At 36.0% G+C, this 26021-nt stretch overlaps 1 protein-coding gene across 3 annotated transcripts in view; it reads left to right on the forward strand.

Annotated features, from left to right (window-relative positions):
* Positions 1–963: 963 nt before the first annotated feature.
* Positions 964–26021, forward strand: part of LOC113230252 (neurogenic protein big brain) — a 218042-nt gene continuing 192984 nt past the window's right edge. For all 3 annotated transcript variants that reach the window (XM_026464094.1, XM_026464096.1, XM_026464095.1), the window contains exons 1-2: positions 964–1443; positions 17779–17905. In XM_026464094.1, the coding sequence (XP_026319879.1) occupies positions 1113–1443; positions 17779–17905 (458 nt within the window). In that variant the 5' untranslated portion in view covers positions 964–1112. The remainder of the gene's footprint in view (positions 1444–17778; positions 17906–26021) is intronic.

The following is a 26021-nucleotide window of genomic DNA, read 5'->3' on the forward strand; positions in this document are numbered from 1 at the left end:
CTAGTTTTAGAAGTAGGTTAATTTTCCGTTTTAGTGAATATTTATATAAAAATACAAGTTGAAACGCGTTACTTCCTTGTGGAATGTGATGTTAGTATCTATTTTATGTTTGACTGACGTATTTTTACACTCATTTACCGCACATTTCGTCATTTTTAGCTAAAATTCTTGATCTGTTCGCGGTGCAAGTTGACCTTGAGCACTGAAGGCCCGCGCGCTCGTGTAGGCCCATTGGGCGCGCTTCAATTTGCCTCATTTAGCGTGTGCGGACTAGGTTTCTATGCGTTATTATTCTAAGCTTAAAACTATAATTGCGATGAGATTTATTTACACAGATGTGGTAAATTCTGCCGTTAGTATGTACTTAAGTACACACCTACCCATTTACTCGATAGTTATTTAAATGCTTTAAATATAATAAAACAGTAAACAATGCTACTGATTACAAACACATTACTATTAAAATTATTAGAGCACCTAATATGTATCAGTATAGGAATGAAACTATTTTTCCGGATTTAAATCGCGTATATTTGTTTTTTCAAACAAACCGACGTTTCGGGCCCTTTACAGGTCCCATGGTCACGGTTGACTGAGGTGGTACAGTCTTCAACCAGTTATATGTATCAGTATATTAGTTTACACTAGATTACATCACAGGGTATTTATAGTAAAAGAAAATTAGATGCAACTAAATGATAATCAGCTCACAATACATCAACAACCACGTATCTATCACATGCGCGACAAAACATGTGCTTCAGGGACAAAAAGTTTAATTTGAATGAAAATTATATTAAATATATATAAAAAAAACCAGAACGGGTTCTAATTAAAAGCTATTGTATAGTATGCACTTGGCGATTTTATTACACCCTTACTGAAAGTGCAGGTCCCAGGAGCGGGGGTGTAACAAGTGGGGTACGAGATGATACGAGCGTGGAACGCGGTTCATTCAGTCCTGTCCCATCCATTCTATGGTTGGCACGCGAGCGGGCTCGCTCGGGAGCAGATATCGCGTTGTGTAGGCGGTATCGCAACAGCTGCCCGTTTTCGAATTCTTCGCGCGCTTTTCGCACACGTTCGAATTTCTTAAATTCTATTTTTTAAATATGGGTGAGCAGACGTTCAACATCCCGGATGATAATTTAGAACAGCATATTATTACTTTGTTTGAAAAGTTGGAGTGTTTACGAAATTCGGCTAAAGAAAATGATACGGGACTGGGTGGTAGAGTCCCAGCGCGACTGGAAGTGCGGACTTTGTCATTGTGGAAGGCAGTGGTCGCGGAATGTGCGGCCTCATTCCTGTACGTGTTCATAGTGTGCGGCGCGGCAGGTGGAGCCGGCGTCGGCGCATCTGCCTCAGCTGTGCTGCTCTCCACTGCGCTCGCTTCCGGCTGTGCGATTGCTACCCTCACTCTCTGTTTCGCTAACATTTCTGGTAAGACAGACAGACTTCATTCACAGATTTCACTAAAAAAAAAGAAGAACTCGTCATCTTCTTTTTTTTTAGACATTATTGGAGATTTTTGTTTATTCTTTGTTCTGTAATTTATTCAGTAATAATGTAAATATGTAGTATAAGAAGCCATGAAATATTATGGAAAGAAAATGTCTTCATTTTTATGAGAACCGAAACCGTATAACATAAAACAGCGCTCTCGTGACACGCGGCACCTGAAGCAGCGCGTTTGGTCCAAGGCATTTAAAAAAACTATTAATTATAGTGTCGCGCTGCAAATGCCGCACAACACCTAACTGCCGTCAGGCGCAAGGATATTTAGTCATCTTAATATATATATAAAAAAAAATTTTAGACAATCACATCTATTACTTACTCTGAAACAAAAGAATTCCCTGTACTATGAGTAGATACCAGAGCAACGGAATTCAAAAATGAAACGAAAAATATCGAAAAAATAACCAACGAATTTTGTGGCAAAAAATAAAGAAAAAAAAACAAACGAAAAACAGAACAGGTCCAAAAATAAAGTCGGCGTATTGTTCATTGGAGGTACCGAATTAATCCTTCTGAGAGTCGAGTCTCCTCATCCAGTGTCCACAGGGCAAACCGTTCAGCGAGATCTAAACTTCGCTGTTTTGAACACTATCTCTACAATATTTAGCAGAGCTAATACCTAAGATCCTTCAGCTTACATATATAAACAACCGTGTAATGTACTGGATAACATGTAGCTATGTACGTACTAGTACGTACTGTGTTAATTAGTACACATAAATACGATTAAGCTAATGTACACGCAATGGGCGCTCTTTGAACACAATATTGCGCGTAGGAGGCTCTTCTTGTAGGATGTTGAGAATTGTTAAAAAAAAACTTTTGTTAACTGCGTTGTGCCATAGCCAACAGCAGTAAAATATGGCAGCTGTCACAACGAATATGGTAGACATTAAGAACGGAGCCAACAATGATATACTTTCCTTGTCGAGAAGCCGAGAGGCGCTAATCAAATAAGTTTATTTTTCATTTTACATTTGGTACAAATAATTCGCAAGCCGATTCAATATTCAGTCGAGTTTGTAAGATTTACGATAATGGCACTTCATTCGATCAGCTTTTTACGAGAGGTCATAAAAAAACGTTCGTCAGGCTACTGTTTTATGCAAACAGGTTGAAAAAATCTGCTTCCTTTTCCATTTTGAGTTTATACCAACGAGCGTTATTTGCTCTATTTGCACTGTTAGGTGCACGGAAGAAAAACTAAGGCACATGAACAAAAATTGTTTTTTTGTACTATAGACACGCACGTGAACTACCTGGGGTTTTTTGTTAAAGCAGAAACGACCATCCATTCATTACATCACATCTTTTATACATACTTATATATGTGTAGCTTTAAATACATAGAATCCGAATTTATTTATCACACAAAGCAGAAACTTTGAATCTAAAACTCGTATATTCGTTTCTTGAAACAAACCGACGTTTCGAGCTCTTTGCAGGTCCCATGGTCACGGCTGACTGAGATGGTAATATCTAAACTAAGAACTTGATAAAACGTTGTACTACAGATTATTTATTAAATATTTTTTGTTTCCTTGGGTCAGCGCTCCATTTAGTAAAAATAGTAAAAAAAGTATAAATGTGAACAAATGCTTGTTTACGAAGAGCAATCTCTTAGAGTTTCATAACCATTCTTCTCAGGGGAATCTGCTTAGGAATGAATTATTATTACCTACGTAATTAAAACATTTTTGTACTTAATTAAACTATGCACTGTATTTCGTTTACATAAGGCCCAAATGTCCTAACTCTACTTATAGCTAAAGTAAGCAGGTATAATCCTTTTCCACGGTAATTTAGTGTACCTGTATCGTAATCGAATAAAATTAGACGCAAGGTGCAAACTCTAGGCTATCATCATCTGTTGCGTAGAGGCTAATTAAAGTCTGCCATGATAGATATTTTATTCCCATTTGTTTGATAGCGCCGGCCGTACGTCAGATGAGTTACTGCGGCCGTGCAGATGTTCACAATTATCCTTCTTTTTTTAACAAGGGTCGGTTGCGAGGCGAGATTATGCGTTTTTTCAACTGTCAAGTGGCTTTTTTGTAAAAAATTGAAATTGGAATGCGGTCGGATTTAAATATTCCCATTAGACGTTATTTATACATCTAAAATACGGTATATTTTATAATACCGGTTTTATTAACGTAACTGTTATAGGTGCCCCATATTTTTTAAATATGTATTTATTTTTGTTATGATTTTATTTAACAAAAAAAAAACAAACAAGGACAGATGAAGTACGTAAGTCGTACCGAGTCATGCGTAAGTATAAGTCTTGAATACATTTGAAATTAAAATTAAATAATTATTATCAGTGGAACCTTAATGTTCACCTTACAATGTATTCTCATGACCGTAAAAATAACTGGCAGGCGACATTAAACCGGATAATATAGCGGCACAACACGTGCTGCACCCTTCACCCTTTGTCCCTTCGTTATAACTTTATGAGTGCGCTTCCCACAATGACATTTTAAATTATATCATAATAATAACGCTGATCTCTTGCCTCTTCCTACACAATTGCGGTCTAATTCTCGCCTTAATGTCCGAGGCGGGACAAAATTTCAAACGTGTCGCTCGACCGGCCTAATTTTCACTAATGGCTGGACAGCCCCATTTTGAGAGCAGAATGTAAAGTATATTTTAAGTGCGATCGGTGCACATCAACAGTTTACAAATATAAACGCCTTTGCAAGCTTTAATTGGGACACGATTATTGATTTTGCCTTAATATGGGCGACACATTTAATATTTCTTATATTCTTAGCCATACTGACATAGAAAAGTGCAAACTTACATTGTACAGTTAGGTTTTTTATAAAGTGTACTACGTATGTTCCGTTTAGCGTGAAAGTCACGATTTACTTTTTGTACGCAAAAAAAAAAATACTTACGTGTTCAATTCACAATCGAATGTTCCATGTTGTTATGTAAATAATTTCACACCTTTCGTGTAATCAGGCCACATCTGCAAGATTACAACTTTCGACGAGAGTTGTTTAAATATTCTACGAACTGAAATTAGTCGACATCTTTTTTATGCTTAAGGATCTATACAACCTCAAATAGCTTTGGTTGATTCCGCATAACAATGAAAGTGTTCAATCAATCACTTTAGAAAAAATATATAGTAAAATTTAGGATATACACTGAAAATTCACGATAGAAAAAAACACGAACTTACCTCGAAATTTGACAAGAAAACCGCTATATTCAATAAATACTTTACATATGCGAATGATTTTTTATATCAACTGAATTAAATAGAACACGGTACCTATAGTATACGATACAACATTTTTGAAATGGCTTTGTAAAAAAAAATAATTCTGAAATAAACCCAGTACTCTGCCACTCGATCCAAGCAAAATAAACCGTATTAGTACGGGAAAAATGGGATTCGAGCTCAGGTGGTATCGATTCTTAAACAGGAGAGTTATGAAATTTCACATTGATTAGTTTTATGTAGTTCGTAGTATTTTTAAAACTTTCATGTGATAAAATCACAACTGTAAAATTGTGACATTATTTTCCATTTTTAATTATTACAGAAAGGTTTAGTGACGATCCTTGGTGACGATATAATATCCCATTAAATGTGTAAAATGTGCTTAGTGACGACTTTTATTATCATTTTATTATATTACCGAGGAAGTACAGCTAACACTGGTCTTTTATGACGCATTTCAATCAAAAGGACCTCTGTTCAACTGGTGCTTTGTGCATGCATACTCTCATTATTACAATCGAGATAGTCGCTTTAATGGGTCTCGGGACTTTCAATGCGTCCCGGAAACTGTCTCGTCTTTTTACGTTCTTTAAAATAGAATCACATTATGCGGTTGAGCGGTTAATTGTCTTTTTATGTCTTTCTTTTGTTTCATTTGAAATTCGCTCGAGTTGAACAACGATTTTAATTAAAATAGCCAAATTTTAGATATGTATCGATAGATATCTAGAAATGATGCACAGTAGATGCTACATAAATAGGCCCCAGGTTCGTTAGAACATATTAATACCAATTTGGGAAATAAAGTTTTGTATGGTCTGTGTGTTTTCGGTGTATTGTGGCGTGTATACCTCGGAGTTAGTTTCCTTGGTCTGGGCCTTGATTTTAATTAAAATCGGAATTAATTCGATCGGGTAGCCTATCCGCAATATTGTACGCCTCCACTCGGTAAAGACGCAGTTTCCAATCGGTAGAGGCAATCAAAATCAAGATGCTGGTTTGACATTAGGTCATTTGGGTGGATGTCTAGCACATTATTATTATGTTTTTCTTTTCTCAGCCTGTTTGCTGGTTTTAACTTCATTAAACGCAGTATGATGTCAATCGGTGTTAAGGGTGTGTCGCGATAAGAGCCTGTTTCGTCTTTTGTCTGCATGAACTTTCTGATAATTCGACTTGTGTCCAAAATTGCAGCTTTTGTGAGTTTCACAAACTCGATAATTTTTTTGTCCGAAATAACGTTTGTTCGAATTTTCATTACACCGAAAACCGAATTATAACGAAACAGTGGTTCTTTCAGGATATGTTGAATGTTTATTGCAAAGACACGATTAGGCTCGGTTAGGTTGGGTTGTTAGGTTTAAAAGAAAAAACATTTTCCTCTCAAAATTGTTTTCGAGGTTATGAAATTTCGACCAAACGTTATTTCTGGAAAATGTCATTTCGGACTACTGATAGGGAACTGATGTACAGGGTCATTTAAAATATAATTTTCTTTGTCGCGAAACGCCAAATTCTACTGTTATTATTATTTTGTTCACAACTTTTCACTTTCGCCTTCCCAATGACTTTAAAGATAAATATTAAATATTGGAGTGATGATATATCTCAGTAATAGCAGCGGCGCGTCTGTCTGTGGGTCAGGGACTCGGAATCGGTGACCGATTACGTATTATTATTAGCAAATATATTTATAGCCGAAATGGGCTGGACACGTCACAACCTTTGGGAAACGTGTGAAGTCTCCCACTCACATTGGTTCAGCGTGGTGGACTATGGTTTCAATTTTTTCCGTATACAAAACTCTTGCCGTATAAAGGGTTGACTACGAAGATAAGAACAATGTCGATTAATGTTTTCACTAGACGTCTTTGAATTTCTATCCCTCTTCAAAGTTTGCCACAAACCCATTTATACTCTTTGAAAGCTCTTCCTGTGGTTGTTTGAGAGCTTCAACTTAGTACTTTTGCTTAATGAAAAGTACAAAAAGGAATTTTAAGTTATTAAAAGTTTGTTAACAAGAATCGGTGTTCGCGGTTTTTTTTCGAACACAAACTTATTGTTCAAGTCATAATTGTTAGTTCACTTAAGTGTTTTTTTCTGAAACGAGTTTGAGTAAGAAAAAGATTTCATCATTATCATCATTTCAACCGAAAGACGTCCACTGTTGGACATAGGCCTCGCCTGAAGCACTCTACAATGACCTCGCTACGGTGACTACAAGTGACGGGACGAACAAGTCGTACGCCTAATGCTAAGCGACACGTCTGCCCATAACAGTTGCAGTGCCACTCAGAACTTTTAAACACAAAGATCTGAGGGGCAGTCTCACCCTGAGACATAAGTTGCTAAGTCTCATGTGCCTCTAAATTCACCAGTACCCTTAACTTTCACAACCGGAATGCAGTAATTCTCACATTACAGCTTGTTGAAATTGATAAGGTGACGCAGTACTTCCCTGGACGAACTCTTTCACAAGGAGCTGTATTGTTACAAAATTAATACAAAAAAAAATCTTTAGAGTCGACTAATTACCACTCGGCAATAAGTAAACCAAGTACTAAGCAAATGCTCGTACTGTGTTTTGATACTGGCTGCTACAGTACCTTATATGTATGTATGTACACGAATACCTATTCAAAGTTAGGAAGGGGTATAAAATATTATTATGCAATATACTATAAGTTGTCATCATTTTTATGACATCAGTATATTCATTACTTTTTTAACATTAAAAGGAAGATTGTTTAAGGGTGAGCTTCATTTGTGTTTTTGGGCTATTTTGTAATTTTTTTTTTATAATAACAAGGGACGGGACGAATAAGTCGTGCGCCTGATTCTAAGCTACACGCTTGTCCATAACAGTTGCAGTACCACTCAGAGCTTTAAATCACAAATATCTGAGGGGTACTGCTATTGTACCCAACAAGTTGACAAGTCCCATGTGTCTGTAATTTCACCTGTCTAGAGTATTTCTAGGTTTTCATATATCATGTGACCTTATAATTATCTGATCACTTGATAACTAGATCATCTGGTCATGTGTTAAGTACTGTTGCCATACATAGCATCCTTTGATCCGTACTACACTACTTACATTTTAATATTTATTTGAAACATATGATAATAATATATCATCGTCATACGACACACGTAATTCTAGGTACGTTGAGCCAGGGTTGCTAACCCGTAGAATTCCTGGGTATTATGACCTCGATCTACATATCCGCATGTCATCAGGGGATAATAGACGTCATACCCTTGCTTCGCGTTGAAATAAGAGCATTTATATAGTCCTTTATGTGTGCCCAGTTTGACGAAGACATATGGAGAAAATGTACTTTAATCTGTCGATTTTAATTTCATAATCCATGGGCTCTATTTAGTTCTGAATCAAAATTCTGTCTATGGTACTCGCCATTGACCTGAAAAATTTCATTATAGTTCTGTGAACTCACTGAACTATACCTAAGCTAAAAAGTACTGTACACGGAACCATAATGAGTGTCAAAAAAGAACGTCATATTTTCGCTAATTAAAATATCAATTAGGGTCTTAAAAGTCATGCATAAATCTTTATAAAAAAAATGATTGGTTAAAATATAATATACTTGTCCAATTCTATTCTATTTCTTTGGGTTTTTGTTTTGAAGCGTTTGACTTTCGTAAAAATATGCCAAGAGGCAGTAAGTTGGAACCTTTGCCTACCCTTATAAATGGGCTAATTTTTTTTTTAAATGCGTTCGTTGTGTCATGGATTGGTAACAATATATATATATATATTAAATGTTGGTTGTTTCATGATATTATTTACTCGTAGAAAAAGTATTCTATGCAATCATTACATAATTACGTCTTATAATCTAACAAACAAACACGGTACTCTTCTTAACTGGGCAACGCGTAGGTACTTACTTACATTTTAGAATAGTGTAGAACAGAATATCGTTTATTACAACTACATGGGGTAAATATAGTTGTTACCAATAAATAATAGTATCACAAGTCAGGGTATAGCAAATTGTACTTAGATCTTGTTTGTATCATAATACCTTGTAATAAAATTTTCCGCCATTGAAATGTAGTTCGTCGAGGAAAGTACTGTCACCTTACCTATTTCTACCGCTAAGCAATAATGTGACCCGTAATAACGTAAACCGGAACGCAGTAATATACGTTCCGGTTTTTAAGGGTAAGGGTGTGGTGAAAGTGCAGGCACCTGGGACTTGTCAACTTATGTCTTAGGGTGACGGGCGCAATGGCAATGCCCCTAAGAACTTTGAGATTTAAAGCTCTGAGTGGCACTGCAACTGATATGAACAGGCGTATCGCTTACCACCAGATGCACGACTGTTCGACCCGTCACTTAATTTTATAAAAAATAAACTAGTTACCTCTTTTCTATATTTTGACGTAATTTTGACGTACCTACACAATATCTCATGTATTTTACTTCCCAGGTTCAACTTCTTACAGCGTTAAGACACGGCAAAGCTAGTAAATTCATAATTTTTAATTGTGTGGATGTTAGCAAAAGTTTTTTTAACAAGAAAAAGGTTTAAATTAGATACTAAATATAAATATGGACTGTAAACGTCGATATCATTTTGTTAGAGCTCACTATCCTGCATGAATTCTGAGACTGAATAACTGCTTTATTCAAATGTCATTAGTTTGGTTGTGAATAATAGTTTTTTGCTATATTTTTATACTGTTAGGCATTTTTGTTATTAATTTGAATGGATTTATATTATGGACCTATTTTTAAAGATTTCTAGAATCGGCACTTCGGGAATCACTTTGTCTTTGCGACGTGCACTCTTCTTGACTTCAAACAAGTTAAGTTTGTTACTTACAATGTATACATATTATATTTATACCATTATTATATTTAATTTTGCCAGAGAAATTTGACAAACTTGAATACGACTTACACACGAAATGAGATGCCTATTCAAATTCGGTGAGTTTAAAAAACATTATCGTCCCCTTTCTTTCTCAAATTCGTATCTTATAAAGAGTGATTTATTCAAGAGATGGCAGAACTTCCCATTTATTTTAAATTTCTTATCAAAGGTGTTAATTTGGATGCATTACTTTAAGAAAAGATAAAGCCAGTGTGTGAATATGAAGGAAATGGGTTGTGAAATCAGTCTGCAAAATTTGTATATACAATATATATTTTTTTCAATTCAGTAACTTTTGTTGAGAAAGTAAGGCGACGATTCCGACGATATAGAAAATGAGAAACATATCGCACTGCTATTACAATAGTGTTGTAACTCAAAATATGTGAATTTTAATATTATATCATTACTGAACGTAAAATTTGCTTCTCTACACGTCAAAAAAACCGTTGTTAGAATATTGTAATATTGTAAGAAACAATCAAAAAATATCTACTTAACTCAAAAAGAGACACACTATATGAGAGTTAGTTCTGACCAAAATAATCCTAATTAAAAAACATAAAATTACTTTTTCCATTTTATTTTAAAAATACATTTGAGAAATTATTTATGTGTCTATAATAAAGTATAACATATAAATTTTAATATTTTTTTTACGGGAAGTGAGTAATTCGTTTTTCATCGATTCTGAAAAGTCCTCTTTTTGAGTTAATACACTATTGTATTAACAGTGCGATATACTCGTATGTAAAAGCAAACCTAACATACAAAGATGGCAACAACTGTAACAGTCTATATAATAATACAAAGCTACAAACATTGAACTGTTTTATTTTGTTTGTCTACAGACAAAAAATAATAGATAATAGAGAACGAGGATTTTAGGCAGTACGACACAAAAAAAATATTAAATATAATTATATACATAGGAAGGGAGAGAGAGAGAGACTTTATTTTGTTATTAAAATTTAATTTACAGACAGTGATATGATCCCTTCGTTGGCCGTGTTAACTGTCGCCTATACACGTTCCGTGTAGGTACTAAGAAATAACTTAATATCGAAAATGCATTGCCACCTTCGAGACGTAAGTCATTTATTACCACCACTTGCACCAAACTTAAGTACATCTTAAACCATAACATTGTGTTAAGTAAATTTAAGCATAAATGTAAGATGTACTTAAATTTAGTGCAAGTGCAATAATACTGATACCTATTATTGTGCTGAGAGTGCCACGGTTTGTAGTTCCGAAATATAGAAAACGAACCTTCTCAAATTTATAGGAAATGAAACTGTTTTTCCGGATTTAAATCGCGTATGTTTGTTTTTTCAAACAAACGTACGTTTCGGGCCCTTTACAGGTCTCATGGTCCATGGTCTTCTGAAATTCATTATCGGTTTTAAAAATCATGCAAGTCATAGTCTCAAGGCTGGTTGATGACCAGAATAGCAGATGTGTCCGATTTAAGTATTCCCCTAGGGAAGCGCGTGACCGGAAATTGGAAAGATCCGTTGAGACAAAGGTTGGTTATCTGAACGACATTTTTTATTGACGAGGTTTGGGTATAAGTAACGTGAAAAACTATTTTATCTCGTTGATCTTTATATTTGATTGATTTTCATTTGCCTATACATAAATAAAAGTACCATCTTAATTTAAATAACATAACGGTAAAAATTTTAATTTATAAAGCAAAACAAAACATAACTAATTACAATTTAGCAATTTTACAAGACTAATAAGCAATTTTAGTTTAACATAACTTCCTAAAATATAAATACCTTATGTGTATTGTTCATCGACACAATATCTTTCAATATTAGTTAATAGGTAGACACTTTGTTTATGTTTCATAGTCTAGTTAACAATAGCAATAATAATTAGTTTATTCACTATAACATAACTACACGAACTCAAGGTAAGGTACTAACTAGGTTCTTTGTAGTCTACGCACTATATTGGTATTGTCTAGTAGCTGTATAGCCTTTTTGTTCACATGATGATGAAGTGTATGTTCGTGAAATTTGGCTTCCAAATCGCGATGCAGATCCTCATTTCGTGTATAACAAGGGGCACCAACAATTGTTCTCAGTATTTTATTTTGGAAGCGTTGTATTGTCTGTATGTTGTTTTTAACAGCACAGCCCCAGAGCTGGATACCATATGTCCACACTAGCATAAGGACCTGTTATAATATTTTATTGCACACAGGTAGTGAAGAGCATTTGCCAAATATCCAATACATTTTGTTTAAACGTATGTGTAATTCTTTTTTTCTTCTTGATATGAGCTTTCCAGTGTAGCTTCACGTCGAGGGTCATACCGAGATATTTGGCGGTACAACACTATACAATGGATAGTAGTATTTTTTTAAAAACTGAAGTCAATGTGCACTGATTTAGTTTTAAATCATGATACTGTATAGCGAACAAAGATATCATGTAAAGTCTTTTTTGTATAAAAAAGGTGCGCATTTCACCTCCATCTCACTTGGTGGGACGTGACTCTTCGATAATGGAGCATGCACACCTAAATGATGCCTATTCACTCTCGCTTTGAAAAGGTCTAAGTTTTTTTTATAATATCAAGTGACGGGACGAACAAGTCGTGCGCCTGATGGTAAGCTACAAGTCCCATGTGCCTGTAAATTCACCAGCACCCTACCCTTCAAAATCGGAACACAGTAATGCTGGCATTACTGTTTGGCGGAAAAATAGGTAAGGTGTTATTATTATTCCCTGAAATATATAAATGTGGAAACCAAACGTTTCGTGCGTAACTACAGCGTCAAGTTCTAGCGCAGCACCTATCTACCGCAATTTGATCGCGATATTTCGGCGTCATTGAACGGAAGGACCACTCCGAGATAGTGTATTAGCGAGAATATTTTTATAGTAGCAGTAGAGCTCCTTGTGAAAGAGCTCATCCAGGAAAGTACTGCCCATTTTTGCCACTAGGCAGTAATGTCATAATTGCTGGTGAAATTACAGACATATGGAACTTGTTAACTAATGTCTCAGGATGACAGACACAGTTGCAGTGTCCCTCAGATTTAAAGCTCTGACTTGCACTGCGACTGCTATGGGTACCAGGCGCACGACTTGTTCGTACCATCACTACCTATCATTGCATAAATAATTGATAATGTCCTAGGTTTCAATAACATAAACTCTCTCCCACTATATAGTTATATTTTCGAATATTCATATACCACATACATTAAAATACCACAGAAATCTAAAATTTAATTAGATTTATGTGTATAACATATATTTTTTTAATTTCCTATTACCCAAGATGCTGGTAATATTCCTTTGAACAAAATAGTTAAATAAGTGAGAGATGCTACTCGTAAATTATTAGCAAAAGATTGTATACTTCGTTATCTTTATAAAAGCGTGATCAACCATAAGCACAGCGGGTAACAACCAAATTTATACATTGTGTCTACATTCTTTGTAGAAAATTATACTTTACCTTATTGTTCAATTGGCAAATTATAATAATGACATTTTTATTAAAAAACCTGCCTCATAAGTTTTTTAGGTTTTTGCAAGTTTTATTAAAACCGGTTAACGGAAAGTGAGTGATCTCCAATAAACTGGGTTCATCCCTTAATATGTTACCCTTAGAGGTGGGATATTTTCTTTTAAAATTTGAACGGGACCACTATTGAGGTAACCCCTTTCTACAAAACAAGAGTCATTGAAATCGGTTCACAAATGCATATAAAAACTACAGTCGAATTGAGAACCTCCTCCTTTTTTTGAAGTCGGTTAAAAAGTGACAATTTGTGGTAATAAGCTATTTTATTCTTATATTTAACTATATTTAACTGCCTCCGTGGCCGAACGGTTACCATGCCGGACTGCCACGCAGAGGTCCCAGGTTTGATTCCCGGGCCGGGAGAAATAGTTGTATGGCCTACAATTATTTCTCTCGTGAGTTTGGGTGTAATTTGTGGTTGTCTATGTGTGTGTCCATGGCACCCGCGACACAGGGTTTCCCTAGTGCGGGGCTATGTTGAGTGTGTGCGTTGAGTGTGTGCGTTATTCCATAAAAGTGGAAGTGTTGAATCAATCGATTTGGAAAAAATATGTAGTAATGAAAACATGATTGCTGAAAAATTTTCACGATTGCTCATTGCTCATTGGCACCACACCCAGCCAGAGTAAATCTGACAGGGAGTCACATGCCCGGGATTGTGTAGGGGAAGACCAACCAGCCGCAACCGGTGACCAGATTTCTGCCGGCTATGCAGCGCGTGACAGAAAGTAGGTAGTAAGGTTAGTTAATTATTTGGGTAGGTGGTTAGATAGTGTTGTTAGGAATGAGCGTTGATGGTGTTGGGCTTCGTGTTGCCTTTCTTAGTGGATTCTCCTGGGTGAGGATGTGTTCTCGTCCATAGAGCTCAAGTTGTATCATTTCTTTCCCCTTCTGATTCGGTGTCGGTTTCTGGAATTTTCTGTATTTCTTCAACTTCTTACCTAAATTTGTCCTTGTCTTTAGTTAGTTCTGTCCGGTCGTCTTCGTTACGTTGATAGTATTCCATGTTATGTTTTATGGAGTCGTTCCAGGTAAATAAGGGTCTTCCCATTTTGAGTTGGGGTTTCCTGAAAAATTTTCACGACAGAAAAAAACAAATTTACTTCGAAATTTTATAAGAAAACCGCTGTGTTCAATACGTAATTTACATATACCAATGATTTTTTTATTTATATCAACTGAATTAAATAGAACACGTACAATGGCTTTAATATCGTTTGTAAAAAAATAATTTCTGAGAAAAAGCCAATTTACATTAATAATTAATTTGATAAAAAAATCATTCAATAAAATAATTTGTAATACTTAATGTAGCGTAAATTGGAATGTTTTCTTCGTAAAATTAAAAAAGGGTATTAAATCCGGAAAAATAGTTTCATTTCCTACTTCAATCTACTTAAAAATGTTGTGTCTAATTCCAGTATATTACTGTAAAATTAACTTATTTTACATAAAAATTAACTTATTTAATTAACCATGACGCCTATATTGTTTTCTAAACATTATTTATTCACGCACCAATAACACGACACAGCACTCTCTATCTTGGCGAAACTAATATATTAAATAACAGACTACGAGCAAGAAGCAAGCTTAGATTGACATTATGGACCTTTGAACTCTTCATGTCGTAATTAACATAGAGTTGGGTTTAAATATTTAGTGCGATCTCTGCTTGCACTTCACTGTATTGCTTCTACTAAACCCTTACATCCACTACTCTACCGCAAGCTCTCCTAAGTGACAATGGAATGCCAGAGTTGCAATTAGTAAAATTATAGATAAAAGCGGAAATGTCATTTTTTTCCTTATTGTTATTTAGTAACAGTAAAGCTTCTTGTGAAATAGTTAATCCAGGGAAATACCTATATAACCTAACCTAATATAAGTTACCTTAGCTATTTCTGCCGCCAGGCTGTAATATGAGCATTATTGCGTTCCGGTTTTGAAGGATAAGGGGTGGAATTACTGGCACATGGGACTTGTCAACTTAAAATATCTCTGATATTACTATCAGAAATATTTTAAATTGACAAATCCCATGTTTACTTTACACTTTTCACTATATTACTATAGTGCCACTCAGATCTTTGCGATTTAAAACTTTGATTGGCTCTGGAACTGCTATGGACGTGCAACAGTTCGGCCACGGAGGCAGTTAAATAAAGATAATAATAAAGATCTCACAAAGGAAAGTGTTAATTTTTTTAATTAAATGTGAAATAAATAAAACACAATTATCTTAAGCAAGACACTAGAGCACGTAATTAGAACTAGACCTGTGGTACGTACTGGTTTCCGGGCTCCCAATCGTTACAATTTACGTTTTTACACTAAAGTAACTACCCTATATATATAACACAACAAAGTGATGAGTTGTGTGAGCATGCGAGTACGTGATTGTGCGTGTGAATATAATTAATTTACCGAGTGAGTAGATTATATGATCAAATTTGTTGTAACCGTGACTTATTCCATAATAGCATTGTAGCATTTAATAAGTCTGTCACTAAACAGTTAATTGACTTGAACTTTCTTTATATACCCTTTGGTCATTAAAAATTAGCGCTAAATTTGAATATGATATTTTAGTTATAATATACGCTGGATGCTACGTGATCATAGGAGTCATAGGAATAGTATTGTCCGGGGTCTGAATCACTTCACATATTATGCACATTTGAATGTACTAATGTAAATGTAATGTAAGGAAATGCAGTAATGCTCACTTCAACAAATACTATACTTCTATATATATATTAGTGTTATATTTAAAATCATTTTTGTTTTGTTTATGCTTTTTTTTCGTTTACAAATTCATATAATTATATTTCCTCTGAATACTGTGTGCCATTGAAATGCAAATTTACTGATGTTTCTCTTTTGTATTGTTTTAATGTTTTCTGTAATCTGTATCATTAACATAAAAAAAGTAAAAATATGTATGTGTAAAAAGTAAAAATATACTAAATGTACACACTATCTTGTATATTATATTATTATTTTTAATTAGTGCGGTCCCGCGCATGTAGTATTTGGGGACACTAGTTAGAGATATTCACAAGTCCCGTAGTTAGTAGGTCATATAAAATTTTTTGTAGTTGTAGAAATAGAATCCTTGGACCGTAAGAATTTATGCGTAAACCTATAGTTGTATGTCGAAATTTTGGTTGTTGGCAAAGCGACGCGGGCATTTGCTCTTCATTAGCAAGGGATTATAATTAATAAGTGACTGAGCCTTAACAAGAGCCTATGGATTTTTTTAAGTTTAAGTTTTACGGTTTTTGTGGTTATTCGCTAAATGATTCTCAATAATTACAGGTTTCTTGCCACGGTATGTACGTGTTAAGAACCTGTAATTAGTGATAAACGTTTTTTATGTTTGTTAATATTTTTCAAATTGTGATGCCGATAACAGTTTATATTTTTGTCCAAATAATTATAGACCAATTTAAAACATCTCTGTTTATATCATACTTCAGTATATATCATACGAAGATAAACTATCTGCATTTATTTTCAGCTCAGCTATTTAGTTTATTAATTTAATGTCCAGACCGGGGTCATAAATGGATTCTGTACCATTTCCTTCCCATCTTTACCCTTGATCCTACCTAATCCGCGTAAGGGACGCAGGGTTATGACCTTAATAAAATATGTATTTCAAAATCAGTCCGAAATTTAAAAAATATTATAATATGTTTTCATGAACTCATTTAGAGTGACAAAATTTATAAAATTGTGCATTTCTATGAACCCGAAACTTTTTTATAGAAATAGGAAGAAATTCAGGTACACTTGCATTCAGGTATTTGATATTAATGATAAGTAAGAACGAGTTCGTCCACGGCAATTCTGCCACTTTCCCTGTTTCTGCTGCCAAACAGTAATGTGAGCATTACTGCATTCCGGTTTTGGAGGGTCTTACAAATTTTATGCCTTAAGGTGACGGGCACTGTGGCAGTGCCTCTCAGATCTGTGAGATATAAAGGTCTGAGTGGTACTGTAACTCTTAGGGGTAGGTGTGTAACTTACAACCAGGCGTGCGACTTGTTTGTTGAGTCACTTGATATTGTAAAACAAATAGTTACAAAGAGGTTTGATCATTATGTACATATTTTTAATGTACAATTATCGCAACTACACTATTAGGTTCTAGGTTATTAGGTTCTAAATTGTATAGCTTTATAAAGATCGTATCATATTTAAGAATCATGTTTAACCGACCGACAAAGAAGGAGGTTCTCAATTCGACTGTTTTTTTTATGTATGTTACGCGATAAATTTTATGAACCGATTTTGATAATTCTTTTTTTGTTGGAAAGAGGGTACCTCAGACGTGGTCCCAAGGGTGGCAGACTAGGGGATGAATGACTTTAGAGGTCGGTTTTTTAGTACTCTGTACTGAGATTATTATATACGAACAGTCACGGCAACGCTAGTAAATTCATAATACTTAATTGTGTGGATGTCATCAATGTCTTTTTTACAAAAGACTTGAGGTGCGAGTGCAATTTATTATGCCCCTTCAGTAATCACAGCATGTTATTGCAGGTGCCCACATCAACCCGGCAGTGTCAGCGGCGCTATGCGTGCGCAGACGGGTGTCACTGCTGCGGACTGCACTTTACATAGCTGCGCAGTGCGGTGGAGCCATCGCAGGCGCTGCTGCAATCTATGGGTCAGTTTCAAAACTTATTATTTGTTTAGGTAGGAAACTATCCTATCTGTTTGTGTTTATCAATGCGGCCTCTAGTTTGCAATATGGACTATTGCTTTAGGTAAACGCTGTTACAACACATATTTTGCCACTGTGTAAAAAACATAGATATAATTATGAAAAACCCTAAAGAAATGTGTTAGGGCCATTGGTGTGGATGTGAAACTGTGTGGGTCAGCGAGAGAGACGCGTACCTTATTTTAGGGAACTGAAGATATTCACCCTACCCGTTTTTGAGGACATGACACGAGGCATAATCTAGGGAACTGTAATTTAGTCAAATGTAGATTTCTTAGAAACACAAGGAATAAAATAGAAATACAACGCAAACAACGCCGTACTCTGGAATTTTACAGCAGAACGATATTTTGTATTAGCCCTTAAATTATTTCACGGTATATTTTTCAGGTACTATTTTTTTATTACGTAATTGTTATTTATTGTATCATAAACATATAGTATATATACATGTACTATAACACCTTCAATGTTAAATACATTTTTTAGCGAGAACTGAGAACTCGAAAAATTTGATCGTAACGGTTATTGTCCTTAAAAAGAAAAGAGGCTCAGATCGAAGCTTTCATTGTTAAACCTTTGAAATCAACAAGCGAAAATCGGCTAAATAAATAAACTCGAAAACACAAACACAATCTGCGTCCATTGGTCGTTCAGCACGCACACAACAAGCAGGCCTCAAAAAGGTCACAATCCTTCTTCAACAATTCAAATTTTCAGCAATTCTAGGGGACTTTCGGTATTGCCATTATTGAAAAGTAAGTTTACGAGTACAAACATGAGTGTCTATAAAAGCGGTACTACGTTTCCCCGAAAGGTTTTCATTATCTTTGTGCGTTTCAGTTTCTTTGTGGTGCCAAAAAATTATGCATACTTTACAAGGTCAGGCGGTACTTCACACCTCGACAGCTTTTAAATCTGTTCAAACACAGGTTCGATCGTGTATGGAGTACTGCTGCCACCTTTGGGATGGCTCTGCCTATTATCAGTAAGCACATTTGTGAATATTTGTATCAGTTAGCTGACTTGGACTCGGTGGAGCGAAGAGCAAGGAGACTTATTAACAACAACTCTCTCTTGTAGAGTCGAAGCTAGAAAACCTTGACCTTCGCAGAAAAGTAGTCTACTTATCGGTTTTCTATTGTATACATTTCGGGAAGTGTGCGCAGGAACTTTTGAATTTAGTTCCACCCTCACCGTTCCTCCTTCGGTCTATTAGAAGGTCCGGAACACTTCATCCTTATGTCGTTGATATACCACCCATTCACGCTAAGCGCTTTGCTTCTTCCTTTCTGATGAGTACATGCGAAAAGCACAATTTGAGACTTTTCAAGGCTAGAGTGAATAGGCGTCGATCACATCGACGCTTAACATCAGGTGAGATTGTGGCCAAGAATGTGAGTATGTGTATACAAAAAAAGGTTTTTTTACATTATTTTCCATTAAAGTACTGATGCAGACTATACTCGTATTGAGCGATGGTAGTGTAGCACGAGAGCGGTTCGAGCAGGTCGACGACGGTTCGAAATGTGGCGGTATGTACCTATGTTTAATATATAAGTACATTTGTGAATGTTTTGTATCATTACCTCTCGCTAACGATGAAGAAAAACATCGTTATGAAACCTGCACCTTGAAGATGGTTCACAGCCCTGAGAAAACGCGAGAAGTCCCCAATCCGCATTGGATAAGCGTGGAGGAGTATAGCTTAAACCCTCTACTCAAAAGACGCCTGTGTGCAGCTATGTATTGACGAAGCCTACTCGTTTGGAAAATTAAATCAAAATACTTTTCCCGCAGAGTCCAAACTACGATAGTTTTCGAAATTATATATATATTTATCATTATTATAAAACAGTGCAGTATGTTTATATTCTGTTTTTGTTATTTGAGAAACATTTTTATATGTAATATAAACGTTCCTAATTTATGGCATAGCTACAGAATACATGCTGTGAAGTTGCTTAAAGTTGCATCGATACAAACGCACGATTCCATCGCTACAATCACGCGTTTATATCGATGCAATCGAGCGTTTGTATTGATGCAGTCGCGCGTTTGCATCGATGCAATCGCCTATAAATCCCTAGTACATAGTACATTATCGTATCAACAGTAAGATTTATAAATACCCAATATATTTATATATTTAGCTATTAATATATTTAGCTATTAGCAATTAAGATACATAAATAAATTGTTGTGTCCCAAATTAAAATAATGCGATATGCTGTAGCAGCTAAGGGAATCACCATACTTTTCAACACGGAATCCCATTAAACGGTCTGATAAGGCTTGTGTGTCCGTGCTATAGCGAAAAAGACGTTGTGCGATTTGCGGCCGCAGTTCGAGCGGTACAGATAGCCTGGTTTAAGACGATGCACTTAAGGTTTGAAACCGTGTAAAATGAAAACAAAAAGTGTTAGAAAATCAACTAAGTATTGTTTTATTTTATACTCTACTTATCTGACTCTTACATACTAACGTGAAAAGTAGTTATATTTAATAGTGTGGCTGTAATTGATAAAAAAGTGCAAAATGGGATTTGTAGACGTGTCGTACACTTACACTGTACCATGGGTCAGAGTACGCATGTGTGTCGGCAAGAGTACGCAACACCTTTTTTGATAGGACTTCGTTTATCGATTGCACGAATCACCTCCATACGTTTCTGGTAATGTGATTTTTTGTCTCGGTATGCATGGGCTTTTGCTCATGGAGAGCTGAGAAGAGTCTACTTGTGGCACGGACATACCTTAGTTAGAGTGGTGGTGGTGCTTTAGAAGCACTTGCAGCCGATATTTCAGACACATTCGGAGCATTCGGTCTATTAAACCTTTAAAAATACTAGACTCTCGCAAAAGGTTTCTGTTGATTTAGAACGAGGCATGGCGACAGAAATTTTATTCAGAAGTACACTATTCTAAAAAATTGGTATGAGGCTACGCGCGTACTCTTGCAACACGTCGAGTTGCGTACTCTTGCACACTTCAGCCATTCCAGAATAAAACTGCTACTAACCCCATGTGTTGCAAGTGACCGGAATCGTTTGCAGTTTAATCTCTAGACGAGTTTTTGGGCGATTTCATACAAAGTTAGTGTAAAAAAATATGCTTAGTTTAGTCTTAGTAACAATTTGAAAGTACCAAAAAGTTTTATGCAAATACATCAAAATGTTCAGACTTAGGTTTTCTTGGTTTTCAATAACTTTTGATAATTTTTCCGCACAACAATCTCCACTTCCTAGCACTACAAAATGACATTGAACTTAGTTGCTTAATGTAAATAACTTCTCGGCAATCTACATTGCGTACTCTTATCGGATGCGTCATCTTAGACCAGGCTACCCTATATATTAAGTCTATGGAGCGGAAGCGGGTCCTTTACCGCCTACCACAACCTCTTAAAACAATATTACTTTAACTTTACATTGACTTTTCGTATAACGCTCTTAAAGTAAGTTTATTGTAATGTAAAAACTATGATGTTTTATTGGCAGCTTTGTGACTATTCATTCAATCAGTTCGTATTATGACGCGACAATATGTCAAATTTAGCAATCTTAAAATAGTTACACGGATGCAATGGAAACAATATTATTTTCAGTTTTATTGTCTTAATATTGATTTGTAATGATGAAAAGTCAAGTTGAACTTATTTATTTTTTATATATTTCTCTTCAATATTTTGTTTATTTTTTTATTTAATAGCACACAGTAAATATTTTTTCCTTAAATAAAAATACGCGATGTTTATTTCGTAAAATTATAACAGCGCCATCCAACTATATGCTCCTTGGCGAAAGTAACAGTTGACACTGGACTATAGTTTCGAACTCACAACGTGACTATCAAAAGTCAGCTTGTTTTATTTATTTTTCTTCATGAAAATGCGGAATAATAATTGAAAACAACGTAATTTTAATAGATTTTATTATTACATACTTTTCTTTTCTTAACAGTCAAAATTCTCTTAATGTAAATAACATTAAGTACTTTAAACATAAGACGATTCGGAACATAAAAAAAAAGAGATGCATTATATAGTTCACATAGCGTTACCTCTTTTCTATTTTTAGTAAGGAATAAATAATATTCGGAAATCATTCGTTCTTTCAATCATTTTTGCAATAATACATTACTTGGTTGACAGGTTCGTCATGGTACGAATATGAGTAATATTATAATAAGCTTACTTTAAGATTACATTGAAATAACATTGTTTTTGGAAAGGTTATGGTAGGCCCCCAGGTCCCGTAGCGTGACCACGGGACCTGTAAAGGCCCTGCTTCCGTTTGTGTGACCGATTACACCCGAAAAATACTTTCATTTCCAATGTGTAATAATCGAAGAAACCTAAGAATTAGATAAATAGTTTTAATAGTCGTAGAGCTCCTTGTGAAAGAGTTCGTCCAGGGAAGTACTGCCAATTTACCTGTTTCTGTCGCCAAACAGTAATGTGAGTGTTACTGCGTTCCTTATTTCAAGGGCTAAGGGTGCGTGAAATTACAGACACGTAAGATTTGTCAATTTTATGTGTCAGGGAGACGGGCGCAATGGCAGTGACCCTCAGATCTTTGCGATTTATAGGTCTGAGTGGCACTGCAACTATTATGGATAGGCTTATCGTGATGCGCACAAATGCCTCCGTGGCCGAACCGTTACAATACTAGAATGCCACGCGGGTTTCGATTCTCGGGCTGGGAGAAATATTTGTATGGCCTACATTTATTTATCTCATGACTTTGGGTGTAATTTGTGGTTTATTGTGTGTGTGTCCATGGCACCCGCGATACAGGGTTTCCCTAGGGTGTACTGTGAGTGCGTGCGAAAAAAAAATTTTTGGTCCCATTGCAAAAAAATTGTCGTATTTGGCACAGGCTTCATGGCACATATGGCTGGTGGCAATTATGACATGTACGTAATTTTTAAATCTATTTTATCAGCTTTCTAAAAAAAATAAGTTTCCGAATTTAGTCACTTAAATAAAAGCGTAAGTTAAACACCAGAATCCTGTCTTTGATAGATGCGGGATGAGATCTTAGATCTGCTACGCACTTATCATATTTCACGGATGAAACCACAGAGGGTCGTTTGAGCCCATTATGTTAATTTGTCAGCCCTTTTGCATAATAGGTTAAGCAGTATCATCTACGTATATGTGCAGTTAGTTATTTAATGGTTATAATTTACGAGTAAAACGTGGACAACTTTTTTTATATTTGGTTATGGATTTTTTTTTAATAATACCAAGTGACAGGACGAATAAGCCGTGGGCGTGAGCCTGGTGGTAAGCGACATGTCGCTCCATAGCCATTATGAGCTAGCTTTAAATCGCATTGTCTTAATTTTGTATATTAATAAATTTTTAATAACTTTTTTTCTTAAATGAATTTGGCTTTATTTTAATCGTACAAGTGCCAGTTTGTAACCATTTTTTCAATTGAGACTCATTTGGACACTGCATTCAAAGAGTATACAGTATTGTGCGACAATGTTTAAGCTTTTTTTTATTATATCAAGCGATGGACGAGGCGTGCCTGTAATTTTACCAGCACCCTGCCCTTCAAAGCCCAAACGCAGTAATGCTCACAATACCGCTTGGCGGCAGAAATAGGTAAGGTGGCAGTATTTCCTTCGAAGAACCCTTTCACAAGGAACTCTACTGCTATTAAAATTTCAAGTTCCGTTAAGTTTCCCACTTGGGTAATCTTTATTTTCATGTTTTTTGCCGGTACGTTTCTTATGGTCTTTTTATTTTTCTATTCTCGGGGAAAATTGTTGACATTCTCGTGGAAAGTTTCCTCGCTGCAAAGTGGATGTGTTTATTCAAGCCCGCAACAAAAGATAATTTAATATTGATCCGAGTCTTCTTCAGGGACACCTTTCAATCATGTAAATATTCTGTTTATTGGTGCGTCCTACACGTTTTGTCTATTGCGGTGTTCATTTGTGTCTCTTCCGACATGTGTCACGGTTGAAACAGACAGTCCTTCATATTTGTTGCATATCACGCCCAACTGATTCCGGTACCTTATACAAAATTTACGGAACTGACGGCATTTTGTGAGCAATTCCAGGTTTATTTTTGATGTATTTATTATACATTATCATGCTCGCTAATTTCGTCAACGATGTTCGTATTGCAAATCATCAAGTATATCTCCGCATTTAAATAATTAAGATCCGCGTGTATGATTGGCGTCCGAGATCTGACAGTAAACTGGCCCCGGTGTTAGTTATAGTCCGTCTGAGTTGATCCTCATAGTCTCACTTAACTTGCGCAATGTCCGCGTTGTATACTTGTTATATGCGAGTATGTACCACTTCCGCGGGTTTTACGGTACACACACACACACACACACACACAGACACACACACACACACACACACACACACATATATGTGTATATACACAATCGCTTACTTGACGTGCCTAAATTTACTTGCGGTGAAGCTCGACTGTGTAGGCGGTGCTTTAGGGCCAGCGCAAATAGACAGACGGCAGGGGCATGTGACGATGCGACCTCCTTCATCGTCAGCCCGCCTTTTTGTCACCCTTTTCTCTAGTTCCTGGCCAAATTTTGAATCGTGCTTTAATTCCTTTTTTTGTCACTCTTACTGTTCTTCTTTCCATCGCTACTCTCTACTAAATTTCCAAAGCGAGCACACCTGCTCGCCTTTACACAAAATTCTAACCAGTTATACCATTTAAAATCATGTAAAGTAACTATTTATAAATCATCACTGTTTGTACGAATACAGGCACTTTTGGGATAAGTTCACCTACGTTAAATGTTGATCTGTTGTTGTAAGGGAGTGTTTTATACCACTATATCTGTTTTTATAGCATTATGTTTTGTTCCACCCTGTCTTTTCCCTGCCTGTACCTTCTCTTTCTCTATTTCCACAATAAAATGTATGTGAGCCGAGCCTCCTATTTAATTACGCGAGGCCCGGTCACAGGCTCTCCCCAGCTCTCAACGAAGAGGATCTTTTGCCCGCCAGCGCACACTGATGAGATATGTATATCCCTTGTGATATTGCGAGCGTACGCCACCAGCTTACCGCAGAGTCCACCGAAGTGTCGCGTCATCCGCCGACATGCCGCCAGTCGCTCGGAGTCGTTCCACTAGCAACTGCGCAGTTGAAAAGTTTTCGTCGCATTCGCCTGAATGTACAACGGTGGATTCCAGCGCATACCGGTGGATCCCTTTAGGGTGCTCTTGATTGCCGTAAAGAGAAACACACACAGAGCATTAAAATTTATACCTTATTTCAATTGCTATAGCATAAAATATATATTGATTCAACGTCCTCTGCCATTCCGTCCAACGGTTTGCGTCAGCCTTTAAATGTGGACATGGTGGCCAGAGCCCTACGCTCCCGCGAGCGTAGGGCTCTGGCAGTCAGAAGCAACATGTTGATCCGTAGGTTTGCACAGTGTACAAAGGACGTAAAAATTACGCTCTTTAGAGAATACTGTCAATTATTTTACACTTGCAGGCTATGGATCCACTATACGCAAAAGGCATACAGCGCCCTAAGAGTCCAATAATACAACATGAGTTGTTGGGGCTTCCGCACCATTGTAGTGCGTTCGCAATGTTCGCGGAAACGCGATCGGACATCGTGGTATTATTAGTTAATCGAAAACCAATAGTATTGTGTTAGTCTGGTTTATAGGTATTTATTGAACAATAAAAAATTGTGAATCACAGTGAATAGTTTATTTAATCACGGAAATAATATTTAATAAATAAATATGGCCCATGACTCACACTTTATCATGTGACACATTTCAATCGCGTCAACATTATCGCCGAACACGTCACAATATTTACCCACGAGGCAAAATATATATTAACAGTAGATATGAGTATGATTACATTATTTGACTCCAAAATATCAGTTTAGATCAAATGTGTTCACTTTAATGTATATTTTCAAACCGTTAGAGAGTGTGGGAATCAATTCGCCTTCATGGTGTAATAAGGTCACATCTGCAGAATGACTATTTTTCAGGAGAGAGTTTAGAGATTCAACGAACGAAATTAGTA

The sequence above is a fragment of the Hyposmocoma kahamanoa genome, unplaced genomic scaffold (assembly GCF_003589595.1).
Source record: "Hyposmocoma kahamanoa isolate Upper Pololo Valley unplaced genomic scaffold, ASM358959v1 63, whole genome shotgun sequence".
Lineage (NCBI taxonomy): Eukaryota > Metazoa > Arthropoda > Insecta > Lepidoptera > Cosmopterigidae > Hyposmocoma > Hyposmocoma kahamanoa.